At 34.7% G+C, this 16383-nt stretch overlaps 1 protein-coding gene across 1 annotated transcript in view; it reads left to right on the top strand.

Moving 5' to 3' along the window:
* SCLT1 (sodium channel and clathrin linker 1) overlaps nucleotides 1-16383 on the top strand; it is a 252430-nt gene that overhangs the window by 168807 nt on the left and 67240 nt on the right. Inside the window, exons 18-19 of the mRNA XM_060147067.1 lie at nucleotides 6643-6835; nucleotides 12367-12563. Of these exons, the coding sequence (XP_060003050.1) occupies nucleotides 6643-6835; nucleotides 12367-12563 (390 nt within the window). The remainder of the gene's footprint in view (nucleotides 1-6642; nucleotides 6836-12366; nucleotides 12564-16383) is intronic.

The following is a 16383-nucleotide window of genomic DNA, read 5'->3' as shown; positions in this document are numbered from 1 at the left end:
CCTGCAGCCTGAACATAATGCTGCCCATCCGGGAACCAGCCCAGTAACCTCACGGGAGCACTAATGGACCCATTGGAAGCCACACCTGACTGTGCCCCTGGTAACAAGTCTGCCAGTGACGGACCAGACTGCACACCCAACAAAAGCCACAAGACATGGATCCAGCCCTGTTCTACCACAGTTTGAGGCAGTCTTACATGGCCAGGGATTCACCCAAGGGACCCAGCAGAAGCCACTCTTGTAGATGCCCCCATTACAGGCCTCAGACCTGACTGTGATCCCTGAAACAATCTGTGACACAGCTCTAGTCCCACCCTACCACAGTCCAGAAGCAGTTCTGCCTGCCCATAGGCCAGCCCAGTGAACATGACAGGAGCACCTTAGAATCCTAACAGACACAACCCCTGACTGCACCCCTGGTTACAGGTCTGCCAACCATGGACCTGGCAACAACCACATGACATGGTTTCAGTCCCGCTTAGCTGTGATCCCAGAGGCAGTCCCATCAGTTCTGAGACAAGACAGGAGAAGGTCTTTAGCTGCCAAAACCAGTCTAAAGACTGGAAGAGGAGTCTGCTCCTTCACATGCACAGATAGCAACAAAGAATCAAGCAAACATGACACCACCAAAGAAAACTAATAAGGCTCTAGTAATCAATGCAAAACAAATGGAGATCCATGAACTTCTAGACAAAAAATTAAAAATAATTGTCTTAAGGAGCTTAATGAACACAGATGGTCAACTACATGAAATCAGGAGAACAATACATTAACAAAATGAGACGTTTAACAAAGAGATTGAAACCATAAAAGAACCAATCAGAAATCCTAGAGCTGAAGAATACAGTGATTGAACTGAAAAATTCAACAGAGAGCTTTATCAGCAGACTTGGTCATGCAGAAGAAAAATCGGCAAACTCAAAGACTGGTCATTTGAAATCATGCAGTGAGAAGAAAAGAAAAAAGAATGAAAAAAGAGTGAAGATAACCTACATGATTTATGGGACATCTTGAAGCGAATCAGTATCCACATTATGAAAATCCTGGAAGGAGCAAAGAATGAGAAAGGGGTAGAAAGTTTATTTAAAGAAATAATAACAGAAAACTTCCCAGATCTGGGGAGAGTAATGAATATCCAGATCCATGATGACCAAAGAACAACAAATAGAGTGAACATCAAGAGCTTCATTTGACACATTATAATCAAAATGTCAAAAGTCAAAGAAAACAGAATTTGAAAACAGGAAGAGAAAAGGGACTCATCACATACAAGGGACTCCCTCAACCCCTGCATAAAACTATCAATGGATTTCTCAGAAGAAATCTTGCAGGCCAAGAGAGAGTGGCGTAATATATTCAAAGTGCTGAAGGAAAAAACTAGGAATCAAGAATACTATACTCAGCAAAGCTCTCCATCAGAAACAAAGTAGAGATAAAAACTTTCCCAGAAAAAAAAGAGATCAAAAGGAAGTTCATCACACTAGACTTAACTGTACAAGAAATAATAAAGGGAGTTTTTCAAGTTGAAATGAAAGGACACTAATTAGCAACGTAAAAACAAAGTATAAACCTTTAGTCGTAAAGATTAAGTATATAGTCAAATTCAGAATACTCTAACACTGTAATGGTGGTACATAATCACTTTTAACTCTGGTATAGAAGTTAAAAGATAAATTTTTTGAATAACAGTAGGTACAATAATGTGTCAATGGATATACAGTATAAAAAGATGTAAATTATACATCAGTAACATAAAATGTGAGAGAGCAGAGAAGTAAAATTGTAGAGATTGTTATGTGATTGAAGTTACGTTGTTACCAGGTTAAAATAGACTAACTCTAAGATGTTTCACGTAAGCCTCATGCCAATCACAAAGAAAAGATGTGTAATAGGTACACAAACGATAAGAGAATGAAAGCATAGTACAAAAATCAACAAGAAGACAACAAAATAGTAATAAAGGAACCAAGGAACTACAAAACAAAACAATTAACAATATGGCAATAGTTATGTCCTTACTTATTAATAATGACTTTTAATGTAAGTGGATTAAGTTCTCCAATCAAAATACATAGAGAGGCTCAATGGATTAAAAATCAAGTTCCAGCTATACACTGCCTACCAGGGACTGATTTTAAATATGAGGAAACACATAGACTAACAGTTACAGGATGGCAAAAGATAGTCCATGCAAATGGGTACCCAAAAGATAGCAGGGTGTCTTATATCAGACAAAGTAGACTTTAAGTAAAAAACTGTCACAAGACCAAAGATGGTCATTTTATAATGATAAAAGGGTTAATTTGTCAAGAGAAAATAGCAATCATAACACTATATGCACTCAACATCGGAGCACCTAAGTATAATAAAGCAAATATTAACAACTGAAGGGAGAAATAGAGAGCAAACAATGATACTAAGGAACTTTAATACCTCACTTTCAACAATAGGTAGATCATCCAGACAGAAAATCAATAAGAAAACAGCACATTTGAGCAATGCTAAAGAACAAAAGACCTAACAAGATTCTATACAACAGCAACACAGTACACATTCTTCTCAAGCATGCACAGAACATTCTCCAGAATAGATCATATGATAGGCCACAATGTAAGTCTTAGCAAATTTAAGAAGATTGAAATTATATCAAGTATCTTTTCCAATCACAATGGTATGAAACTGAAATGCAGTAACAGGAGAAAAATTGAAATATTAACAAATAGGTGGAAATTAAATATCACACCAGTGGGTCAAAGAAGAAATCAAACAGGAAATCAATAAATATCTTGAGACAAAAATAGAAACAAAATATACCAAACTTATGGGATGCAGCAAAACCAGTTCTTAAAGGAAAGTTTACAGTGATAAATGCCCTACATTAAGAAAAGAAAGATCTCAAATAAACAACCCAACTTTACATCTTAAGGACCTAGAAAAAGAAGAAAAAACTAAGCCCAAAGTTAGGAGAAGGAAGGAAATGACAAAGATTAGAGCAGAAATAGAGAATTTTTTTTAAAAATAGAAAAGATCAACCAAACTAAGACTCGGTGTTTTAAAAAGATAAACAAAATTGACAACCCTGTAACTAGGCTAAGAAAAAAAGAGAGAAAATTCAATAAATAAAAATCAGAAATAAAAGAGGACACATTACCACTGATACCACACAAATATAAAGACCATAGGAGACTACTATGAACAATGATATGCCAACAAGTAGGACAACCATGAAGAAATGGATAAATTACTAGAAACATACAACCATACGAGAAATAGAAAATCTGAACAGACCAGTTACTCTTAAGGAGACTGAATCAGTAATCAAAAACCTCCTTGGATTTTTGAAACATTCAGAACCAGATGGCTTCACTGATGAATTCTACCAAACATTTAAAGAAGATTTAATGCTGCCAGTCCTTCTTAAGCTCTTTCATAAAATTGAAAAAGAGAGAACATTTCCAAACTCATTTTACGAAGCCAACATTACTCTGATACCAAAGCAAGACAAAGATACATAAGAAAATAAAATTACAGGCTAATATCCCTGATGAACATAAATGCAAAAATCCTAAGAAGAAAAATTCAAGATTGTATTAAAAGGATCATAGTAGGATTAAAACGTAGGATGCAAGGATGCTTTTGACATACACAGATCAATAAATGTGATACAACACCACATTAAAGAATAAGGGATAAAATTTGTATGATCATTTCAGTAGATACAGAAAAAGCATTTCACAAAATATAATTCATAATAAAAACTCTCAACACAAATTAGATGTAGAAGAAATGTTCCTCAACATAGTAAAGGCCCTATATAACAAGCCCACAACTAATGTCATACCCAGTGGTAAAAAGCTGAAAGGTTTTTTTTAAAGATCGTGAAAAAGACAGGAGTGCCCACTCTTGCCACTTCTATTCAATATAGTACCGTATGTCTTAGAGAAATTAGACAAGAAGAAAATACAAAATGTATCTAAATTGGAAGAGAAGTAAAATTGTCTTTGTTTACAGATGACATGATCCCATATATTGAAAACTGGAGACTCAACCACAAAGCCATTAGAACAAATACATGAATTTACTAACAACAAACTATATGAAAAAGAAATTAACAATTCCATTTACAATACCACCAAAAAGAATAAAATGCTTAGAATGAATTTATAACCAAGGAAGTGAAAAACCTGTACACTGAAATCTAAAAAACATTGAGGAAGTAAGTTGACAAAGTCACAAATAAATATAAAGATGTGTTTATAAATTGAACGAAGCAATAATGTTAAAATGTCCATACTACACAAAGCCATCTATAGATTCAATAAAATCCCTATCAGATTTTCAATGGTGTTTTCACAGAAATAGAAAAAAGTCCTGAAATTCATAATGAACCTCAAAAGACTCTGAATAGCCAAAGCAGTCTGGAGCAAGAACAAAAAACTGGATGCATCACACTTCCTAATTTCAAAATATATTAACAAAGCTTTAGTAATCAAACAGTACAATACTGGCATAAAACAGATGTATAGATTATGGCACAGAGTAGAGAGTGCAGAAATAAATACACACATTTGTAGTCAATAGATCTTTGACAGGGGTGCCAAGAACACAAATGGAGAAAGGATAGTCTGTTCAATAAATGGTGCTGGGAAAACTGGATATCCACATGAAGAAGAAAAATTGGACCGTATGTCACACCATGTACAAAAATAAGGTTATAATGGATTAAAGGCTTAAATGTATGTTCTGAAGCTATAAAATTACCAGAAGAAAACATAGGGAAAAAGCTTCTTGACGTTGGTCTTGGCAGTGGTTTTTTTGAATATGACCCCACAAGTACAGGTAACAAAAGCAAAAATATACCAGTGGAATTACATCAAACTAAGAACTTTCTGCATAGCAAAGAAAACAGTCAACAGAGTGAAGAGACAACCTATGACATAGGAAAAATGTTTGCCATTAATACATCTGATATGGAGTTAATATCCAAAATATGTAAGAAACTTAAGAGCAAAGAAAAAAACACATAAATTAGGCAAAAGACCTGAACAGATTTTTCCCAGAAGAAGACTTAGACAGCCAATAGATATATCAAAAGGTACTCATCATCACTTATTATCAGGGAAATGCAAATCAAACCCACAGTGAGGTATTACCTCACACCTGTTAGGATGGCCTTTGTCAAAAAGACAAAAGATAACAAGTGTTGGCAAGAATGTGGAGAAGGGAGAACCCTTCTACACTGTTGGTGAAAATGTAAATTAGTACAGCCACTATGGAAAACAGTATGGAGGTGCCTCAAAACATTAAAAATAGAACTACCATATAAGCCAACAATCCTATTTCTGGGTATAGATCCAAAGGCAACAAAATCATTGTTTCAAAGAGATATCCGCACTCCCATGTTCATTGCAGTCAGTATTATTGACAATAACCAAGATATGGAAACAGCCTAAGTGTCTGTTGACAGAAGAATGGATAAAGGAAAGGTGGTGTGTGTGTGTGTGTATGTGTACATATGGGGATGGATATATATTTTTTTTCTCTAAGAATCTCCTCCTTTCTCTATTTTTTTCTTATAAATAATTTGTTGGAAAACTGGATAGTATTGTAGAGTATTGTTAGTATTGTAGAGTTTCCTCTACCTATATGCATATATGTGGTGTCATTTACCTTATTTCCTGCCCCATGCAGTTCCTAAAAACTAACAACTAAATCAAGAGGCTTGATCTGATTCAGCTTTCACTTTTTTTGTAAGAATGCTTTATAAATGGTAATATTTTGGACTCCTGTTTGGAAGCACATAATGTGTCGTTGTTTTTGATCTCAGCGTCTCTCTGACTTGAGCATTTTTTGAGGATCATTGCCTAGATCCATCATTCCATTAGGAATAAGCCGAGGTTGAGATAGGAAAGAAGGGGCTACAAGTATTATGGGGGTAAAGGACCTTCTATATTCCCTGTGACACCTATTGACCAGGGAATGTTCACAGTATTTGATTATCTGGGATTGAAAAGATGGAAATTTAAAAGATAGGAATAAAAATTAGCAGTATATTGAAACAAGATACATGTCTGGAGGTTGTGTCACTCAATAATCCATTGTTGAGAAAGTTCAAGAAATATAACCTATTTAACCTGTGATAAAACAAGAAGTTTATACAACTAGAAGTTTATAAAAACCATTTCTAAGACATGTAACAGGAAAATATGAATTGGGTCTTATTATAATTCATAATTTATTGTAGTCAGCTAATGTCTTCCTACAGAGTTGATTGATAATGAAAGGAGTTTTGACTATTACCTACTCCACCTTCCTCACCATTAGCTTTAGTTTGTCCCCTTGAAGTCCTCTTTACACAGTGATTCTCAGTGTTAGTAAAAATTTGAAAGAGGTTTCACATTGACTTTCTAGGTGAGTGATAACAGTTCAGCTTATCTGTTCTTAGTTAAGATTGCTTAAATTGAACGTACTTGCCTGGTGTAACGTAACATTGTGAAACCACATAGTTTAAGTCTATAGTGAGGAGAAATGGCTCAGAGCAAAGAAAACAGGTCTACAGTATAACATATAGACAGACTTCTTGACTTCTATTGCATTTCATTAAGTTAAACTTAATGAAATTTTGTTTTTTTTTTTATTCAGTTCCTCGGAAGAGATATCACGTTGCCAAGAAATGATTCAGAAACTTCAAAATGTATTGGAGTCTGAGAGAGAGAACTGTGGATTTGTCAGTGAACAAAGGCTGAAACTTCAGCAGGAAAATGAACAGTTACAGAAACAGACTGAGGATTTAAGAAAGATTGCTCTCGAGGCTCAAAAAAAAGCCAAATTAAAGGTGTTTTCAGAACTAGTTAGAATTAAATGTGTACTTGTGAAAATCAAAATATAGAGAATATTTACAGAGACCTAGTAGAACATTTTTAAGGTCTTTTTTTTTTTTTTTACCTTCTCATCAGATAGCACTAAATCATAATGCAGAGTGTTAGCCAGTCTTTTCTTTATTGTAGAACTTGGCAAGCATACTTGAAAATGATTGCTTTCACTATTCACACACAAAAAAGTTCTTTTCCAACCATGAAATGCACTGATATTCCTGCCAAAGCAATTTAAGCAGTGCTAGCAAAACTATAGATTAGATAACTTCACGGACTGCCGTCCTGTCTTTTCCCTCCATAATAGCCTCTCGAAAATAGAACTCTTAAAACTAGCTGTATAGCGGATGGTACGTCAGTATGCTCTGAGAACCCCTCATAGGTAGTCTAAAAATTCCATGACAGGAAGAAAGCAAGGGACGAAAATCTCCTCTGGAAGAAAATTCCCTTTTATTTTCTCTCTCCTTCCCCCCTTCTTTACTCTAATGCTTACATGGTTTGGCAATAGGAACATGATAACCTGTTTGAGGGAGTTTCAAGCACAGGTATCACCATCAACATGTTGCTTGCCTTTCCCCATTCCACGTGACTTTTGTAAAAAGTGGCATTAACTCTTTATGATAAAGCTCTATATTTTCCAGTTTTGTAGTAAGGATATGGGGTAGTAACATTAATGTTTCACTTTTTTCTTGTTATTATGAGCTCTCATAAGAACTCACATTCCAACCTAATTCATATCAGTGTATATTTATTGAATGCCTCCTTTTGCAAGTATCAAACACTGTGATTATTTATAAAAGCTTGAACTCTGAAAGAGACCCTTACATATGCAAAGAAGCTTGTGCTTTGTGCTTTAGACTATGAGAAATCTTTGAAAAACAAAGGGGCAAAGTCATACTACCAGACATCAAGACTTGATATAAAGGTATAGTGATTAAGATAGTGTGTAATCTATATAAGAATAATCGACCTGATCAATGGAACAAAATAAAGTCCAGGAACAAACCCACTTTTCATAATCACCTCATTTATAACAAAGGCACCACGGAAGTTCAATAGGGAAAGAATTATCTTTATGACAGATAATGCTAGATCTTTACAGTAAATCATGCTACAATAATAATAGATCAGCTGGGTCCATATTTTAAAAATAAACCTTGACCCCTATATCACACCATACATTTAAATTAATTTGAGCTGTCTTGTAGACCTAAATGTGAAATATTAAATGATGGAACTTAAGGAGAAAATCTTCATGACCTTAAGAAAGAATTTCTTAAACAACACAAAGAGAACTGATTATAATGAAAAGATAGATGAATTGGATTTCATTAAAATTAAGATTTTTAAGTCATCCAAAAGAGACACCATTGAGAGAGTGAAAAGTGGAAGAAAGAATTTATAATACATACAACCAAAAAAAAAAAAGGATTCATTTCTAGAATATAAAAACTTTCACCAATTAATAAGGAAATAATTAATAAGGAAAAAACGTTTAACAATCAGGAGAAAACAGACACCCCATTTCCAAAAATGGCAAAAGAATTAAATAGACGCTTTATAAAAGAGAATATATGAAAAAATGTTCAACTTCATTATCTGTCAGGGAAATATAATTAAACCTATAATGAGGTACTACTGCATAGCTACCAGAATGGCTAAAATTTTAAAACTGACAATATCAAGTCTTGACAAAGTTGTAAAACAGCTGGTAGTTTCATGTTATTTTGGGGAGTGTAAATTGGTACAACCACCATTTGGCAGTATCTTTTAAAGCTGGACATACATGCATACTATGCCAAATAATAATAATACTGGCTACATACCCAACAGGTATGAGTGCTTGTGTTCATCAAAACGTGTGTATAAGAATATCCATAGAAGATTTAATCATATCAAAACACTGAAAATAACTCAAATGTCCATCAACATGAGATGATATAAATAAACTGTGGTATGTTCACGTATGGGAATAGAAGAAAAAAATGAACTATGTCTATAAGCAATGGTGGGTGAGTCTCACAGACATAATGTTGGACAAAGAAGCCAGACATAAAAAAGCTTATAGTCTATTAATTTCATTATATGAAAGTGAAGAATGGGCATAATTACCTATAAGGATGGGATCAGAATAATGGTTACATTGTAGGTGGGTGAATATTGATGAGAAGGGCATGTGAGAGAGCCTCCTGTGGTACCTAAATCTGGGTTGTGACTCTGGTATGTCAGTATACATGTAAAAGTTGGTTGTATCCTTAAGATTCATGTACTTCATTGTAAGAGAGAGAGAAATAAATCTTGGCAGAGAAAAATGGGTAGGATTATAGATAGAACAGGAGTGGCTATGGGTTTGATGATTATAGAAGCTGGTGATAAGCATATAGAGATTCATTGTAATAGTCTTTCTATTTTGTGTATGCTTGAAAGTTTCCACACTGAAACATTTACATAATAAAAAAAAGTCAATGTACTTCAGTGAAAAAATGTTAAATCTTCATCTTATGTTTTAAATTTCATATGGATTAATAACTAAAAACTATTAATGATGAATTTCCCCACTTGATACTGCACCTGTTCTATCTTTAACCATTCAGGATAGTAACTGATGTTTCTTGGAAAACAAAAAGATGACAGAAAGCTTATCTACCAAAAATGCTCCCTTTGTGCCAAGTCTGCATCTAGCTTAAGAGAAGCATCATTGGTAAATAAGGGACAAAAGTTCTGAACCAGCTAGATAGCTGTAATTCTATTTTATGGAGGAGGGCTGTCAGATAAATTTCTCCTTTGTAGCCGATTCCTTCTTTGACAATATAGGAATCTAGTGCTACACTTTGCAGCTTTTCTCCTCCTTGAAAAAGAGTGTGATCTTTCATAGATAAACTGAAAGGAGCCAAAAAGATCAAGACAGTTGGATGTTGAGAGGTCGGTTGGCTGAGAACCTTAACAACTTATTATATGAAGTTTTCATTTGATCTTAAAGCCACTGCTGTCCTTTCCGCCCCAGCTTTCTCTTTTCCTAACTCCTCCTCCCTTCTTTCTGAAAAGGATCTCCATATCTCTGTGGTATGAATACCCCTCATAAAAATATAAAATTAGGAAATGGATAGTTTTTAGCAATCTTGTCTACTTTTGAGTAGTTTTCTGCAGAGGAAGGACACAAAAGAAGAAGGGAAGGAGACCATAAATCCTTTTTCCCAACCCAACATTCTGAATTGAATCATTAGTAGGACTTTTGTTGTTACAGAAGACATGGTTGTTTTGGTCCTTATCCTTCCAACATTAGCGTAGACCTGTCCAGTTTAACAATCAGAATTGCATCAGCTGAAGGATCTGGGGTTTGTTTGAAGACTAAATTTTGATACCAGAAAGCTATCATTTATTCAGTCTACAGATATGTTTTGACATCCTTACTATGATTCAGGTGCTGAAAATGTAATAGTAAACAAAAAACACATGGTCCCCATCCTTAAAAACTTATTTGCGTGGAGGTGGGAAAACTAAATGTATCTTTGCAAACTAATAAATGCCCTTTAGGAAAAGCGTAGGGCACTATGAGAGCTTTTTCTAGATAGATGGTAAGAGAATTTCCCTGTAGGATCAATAATTGAGCTGAATTCTAAAAGCTGACTAGAGATAACTAAGATAAGCAGGAGGGGAAAGATTATTCCAGGGAAAGGGAACAACATGTGAAAAGACCCAAGAATGAGAAGGCATTGTGGCATAAACAAAGAAAGAGAAGGGAATAGTAGCATAATACAAGCTTGTAGAATTAGAGACAGGTTATCATGAAGGACGGTAGAAAAAAGCTTGTCAAACTGCAAATAGATTTTCCAATTGGAAATGGGGAGTTAAGTAGGCAGGAAGAGTGCTAAAGCTATATAGATGCATAGATCAGTTTTTAATACATGTGTGAGAGAGACAGAGACAGAATTAAATACTTCCACTTAAGATGTCAGAACCATGGCTTCTCCAGAGAAAGTGGAGATTGAGGCAGGGAAGGATATTCAATTCTAAATTTGTAGAATTCAGTAATTCAAAAATTGTTTAAATCGAGCAGAGTCACGGAGCTTCAGGAGGCTTGCACAGCAGTAATATAATACACAATTAATAAATCCAAAGTTGTTTTTTCCAGTATTTTTTTTATTTTTTATTTTATTTATTTTTTCCAGTGTTTATAAAGTCAAATTTCTACTTGTGTACCATTTGAGAAAGCAAATTTAAGAGTTTTAGGAAGTTGTTCCATTTAGCAGGGGTAGTGAGGACAGGATGTTTGCAGTTTTCCCCCATGAGCCATGGGTTTAGCTATTGTTGAGTTTTCTTTGGTGTTTTTGAATTGGTAAAATCGAGTTCCTTATTCATTCTTTTTTGAGTTTAAAAGCAGCCATATTTAATCAATCACTAGAAGTCATTCCAGCTGTCACCATTTTTAAATCACATTAGAATATCACAAGATAGATATTCTTTATAATATTTCTTTAGTGTAGCAAGATAAAGATGGCCTGAGAGTGCACCAAAGAAATTGTTCTTGTAACTATTTAACTATTTCCTCAATTGCCTGAAGTATGGTAATAGGTAGTTTCATTCTAGCTGCATACAAAAGCAGACAGTTCACTACATACACTGGGTACTTTAGGACATTAGGGTTAATTCTCTCCCTGAACCCAGCTGAGAAAGCTTTTAGGGTATCCAAAGAGTATTTATTTGTATGTTCATTCTGCATTAAGGTATTTTTACTATAATGACATAAATAACCTAGAAATAGCTGAAGACATTTCCATATGAGTTTCTGAAAATCACTGTAGTCTTTTCCTGAAAAACAAAATACATTGTTCATTTATACTGTAACTGAAGTGGTAAAGGAATTCCTGCCCTTTGAAAGACAATCTGAACTTTAGTATGTAAATCAAAAGTGACTTAAGGAGCTTCTAAGATGAGCTTCTCATGAGCACATCAGAGTGCTGGGAGGATGGCATACTTGGAGAGGGCGTGGAAGCTCCGCACTCCCCCTACATCCATACCTTGCTCAGTGTGTCTCTTCTATTTGACTGTGCGGAAGTTGTATCCTTTATAATAAACCAATGAACACTTCTTGTGTTTTAAAAACATAAATGGCTTCCGTTTAAACCCAACTCTCAGTTGCTGAGAGCATGAGTATTTTCTATGGATTTTGGCAAGAAAAGTAAAAGTAGATGATGAGAGCAGCTTTATTTCAGATAGTATACTTTTTTCCTACTGGCATTTAAGGTGTTGGGGAAAGTGGTGAAAAATTTGTAGTCCATCATAATTCTAGTTTCATTAAATTTATGTTATAAAATAGCATAAGTCTTCATCTGTGATGGAGACAAATTATAAACTTAATTTTTATATAGGTTTCTCATCCAAATATTTCTATGCCGCAAACACAAAAAAATGATTCCTTTTGTATATATCATTGATCAGTATATCTCCTAGAAAAACAGACTAGAAAAAATACTGTGTTCATTTTATTCCTTAGATCAGTACGATGGAGCATGAATTTTCAATAAAGGAACATGGGTTTGAAGTTCAGTTAAGAGAGATGGAAGACAGTAATCGAAATTCCACGGTTGAACTGAGGCATCTCTTAGCAACTCAGCAGAAGGCAGCCTGTAGGTGGAAAGAAGAAATGAAGAAACTCACTGAGAGTGCGGAAATTAGAATCAGTAGTCTAAAGTAAGTCCACTATTAATTGTTTGATACATTTTACAGAAGAAATTATTTAACTTTTAGTTTAATGTTCTTGCCATAATCTTTTTTGTAAAAATGTATAAATCTGGGCCTTGTACTTACATATTTTATTCAGCAAATATTTATTAAACTACTATGAAAAATATTAAGCATTATAAACCAAACTAATACTGTTTGTTTTATAAATTTTATGCATACTTCAGAAAATACAATGATTTTTGTTGGACATAGCAGTTTAGAATCTTAATACTATTTGCATATAGATATAGCATAGTAATGTTCTGTAGTTGCAACAAAATCTATTTGGCCTACAAAGCCTAAAATATTTGTCTCTGGCCCTTTAAGAATTTGCTGACCCATGCAGAAAGAACTTGAACATTTATGACGAATGAAATGGGAAGCTATGAAGAGCTTTTAGCAAAATGATACAATCAGGCTTAACTGTTCAACAGGTCATTTTGACTGCTGTGTGATGAATAGACTGGAGAGGGTCAAGGGTAGAAGAAGAGAGAAGGCAAACCAGTACTGTAATAATCCAAGTAAAAAATGATGGTAACTTAGATTAAGTTTTGAAGGACTGAAAATCATTTTTTTAAAAAGCTTGCTTTGGGCCGTGTTAAGTATGAGCCACGTAAAAGGCATTTAAGTCAGAATATCAACTTGTTAGTTGGATACATAAGTTTGGAGTTCAGGAAAAATATTGCAACAGGAGCAGTATATTTGGAAATCACTAACATACACATGATTTTTAAAGTCATGGAATGAGAAGGTATAGAAACGAAGTCTGGATAGGGAAATTAAGCTATCCAAGGACTAACTTCTGAAAATTAGTTTGCAGAGATGAAAATTCCACTGAGACTGAGAAAAAATATTGAGACAAACAAGAATCAAGACAGAATGGTTAAAAATAAAAATTCAAAAAGAGTAAGCGATAAAAACAGGTGATGTTTACATTTTACAGATAAACTGAGGCTGAGGGAGGTTAAGGAACTTGTTCAAGGTCACATAGCTAACGAAGTGACAGATCCTGGTTTCAAATTTAGGCAGCTCATGTGAAGACAACATAGTCCTAACCATTAAGGTTTGTGGGGGGTTTTTGCATTTTATTATTTTTTTAATTGAAGAATATTTGCTGTACAATATTATATGTTACAGGTATACAATATAGTGATTCACAATATTTAAAGGTTTTATTTAATTTATATAATAGTTATTATAAAATATTAGCTATTTTCCCTGTGTTGTACAATATATCCTTTTGCTTATTTTATACCTAATAGTTTGCAACTCTTAATCCACTACGCCTATACTGACCCTCCCCCCTTCCCTCTCCCCACTGGTTACCACTAGTTTGTTTTCTATATCTGTGAGCCTGCTTCTTTTTTGTTATATTCACTAGTTTCTTTTTTATGGCTGAGTAGTATTCCATTGTGTATATACTCCACATCTTTTTTTATCCATTCATCTATTGATAGACACTTAGGTTGCTTCCATGTCTTAGCAATTGTAAATAATGCTGCTATGAACGTTGGAGTGCATGTATCTTTTCGAATTAGTGGTGCAGTTTTTTATCGTATATGTACCCAAGGGTGGAATTGCCAGGTCCCATGGTAGTTCTATTTTTAGCTTTTGAGAAACCTCCATACTGTTTTCCACAGTGGGTGCACCAATTTACATTCCCACCAGCAATGTATGAGGGTTCCCTTTTCTCCACATCCTTGCCACCATTTGTTATTTGTGTTGTTTTTGATAGTAGCCATTCTGACATGTATGAGGTGATATTTCATTGTAGTTTTTAGCTGCATTTCCCTGATGATTAGTGATGTTGAACATCTTTTCATGTGCCTGTTGGCAATCTGCATTTCCTCTTTGGAAAACTGTCAGGTAAGGCTGTATCACTATAAACTTCCCTCTTAGACCTTGTTTTGCTGTGTTCCATAAGTTTTGGATTGTTGTGTTTTCATTTTCATTTGTCTCTTTTTTATTTCCTCTCTGATTTCTTCAATGATCCATTGCTTGTTTAATAGCATATTGTTTAGCCTGCACATGTTTGTGTTTTTTACAGTTTTTTCCTTGTAGTTAGTTGATTTCTAGTCTCGTAGCTTTGTGGTCAGAAAAGATGCTTGATATGATTTCAATTTTCTTAAATTTATCAAGGCTTGTTTTCTGGTCTAGCATGTGATCTATCCTGGAGAATGTTCCATTTGCATTTGAAAAGAATGTATTTTGCTGCTTTCAGGTGGAATACTCTATATATATCAATTAAGTTCATTTGGTCTGATGTGTCTTTTAAGGCAAGGATTTCCTTATTGATTTTATGTGTGGATGATCTGTCCATTGATGTAAGTGGTGTATCAAAGTCCCCCACTATTTTGTATTACTGTCAATTTCTCCTTTTATGTTCATTGATATTTGCCTTATGTATTTAGGTGCTCCTATGTTGGGTACATATATATTTACAGTTGTTGTATCTTTTTCTTGATTTTATCCTTTGATCATTATGTATTGTCCTTCTTTGTCTCTTCCAACAGTCTTTATTTTAAAGCCTATTTTATCTGATATAAGTATTGCTACTCTGGGTTTCTTTTGATTTCCATTTGCATGGAATACCTTTTTCCATCCCCTCACTTTCAGTTTGTGCGTGTCTCTAGATCTGAAGTGAGTCTCTTGTAGGCAGCATATATACGGGTCTTTTTTTGTATCCCGTCAGCCACTGTGTGTCTTTTGGTTGGAACATTTAGTCCATTCACATTTAAGGTGATTATTGATATGTATGTTCTTATTGCCATTTTGTTCATTGTTTGGGGCTTACTTTTGTAGGCCTTTTCTTTCCCTTTCTTCTTTTGTTCTCTTGTGACTTTATTACTATCTTTAGTCTTATGTTTGGATTCCTTTTTCTTTTTTGTGTATATATCTGTTACAGATTTTTGTTTTGCAGTTACCATGAGGTTTTTGTAAAGCAGTATAGGTACTGCTTCATATATAAAGCAGTTTTACATTGCCAATCTCTTAATTTCAAATGCATTTTAAAACCCTGCGTTTGTACTGTCTTCCCTTCATGATTACTATTTTTGATGTCATATTTTACATCTAATTTTTTTGAGTATCTCTTAACTACTTATTGTGGATATAGATAATTTTACGACTTTTGTCTTTTAACCTTCCTACTGGCTTTGTGTGTGGATGATTTCCTAACCTTTACTGTATGTTTGCCTTTACTGGTGAGTTTTCCATTCAGTAATTTTCTTGTTTCTAGCTGTGGCCTTTTCTTTTTCTCCTAGAGAAGTTCCTTTAACATTTATTGGAAAGCTGGTTTGGTGGTGCTGAAGTTTATCTTTTGTTTGTCTTTAAAGCTTTTGATTTCTCTGTCAATCTGAAGGTGAGCCTTGTTGGGTATTCTTGGTTTGTAGGCTTTTTCCTTTCATCACTTTAAATATATAGTGCCACGCCCTACTCACCTGCAGAGTTTCTGCTGAAAAGTCAGCTGATAGCCTTATGGGCATTCCCTTGTATGTTATTTGTTTCTTTTCCCTTGCTGCTTTTAATATTCTCTCTTTATCTTTAATTCTTGTCTTTTTTTTTTTTTTTTTTTTTTGCATTATGTGGGCCTCTCACTGTTGTGGCCTCTCCCGTTGCGGAGCACAGGCTCCGGACGCACAGGCTCAGCAGCCATGGCTCACGGGCCCAGCCGCTCTGCGGCACGTGGGATCCTCCCAGACCGGGGCACGAACCCACGTCCCCTGCATCGGCAGGCGGACTCTCAAGCACTGCGCCACCAGGGAAGCCCAAATTCTTGTCATTTTAA

The sequence above is a fragment of the Lagenorhynchus albirostris genome, chromosome 4 (genome assembly GCF_949774975.1).
Source record: "Lagenorhynchus albirostris chromosome 4, mLagAlb1.1, whole genome shotgun sequence".
Taxonomy (NCBI): Eukaryota; Metazoa; Chordata; class Mammalia; order Artiodactyla; family Delphinidae; genus Lagenorhynchus; species Lagenorhynchus albirostris.
The sequence above is the reverse complement of the archived record's forward strand: the minus strand, read 5'-3'. Positions and strand labels throughout refer to the sequence as shown.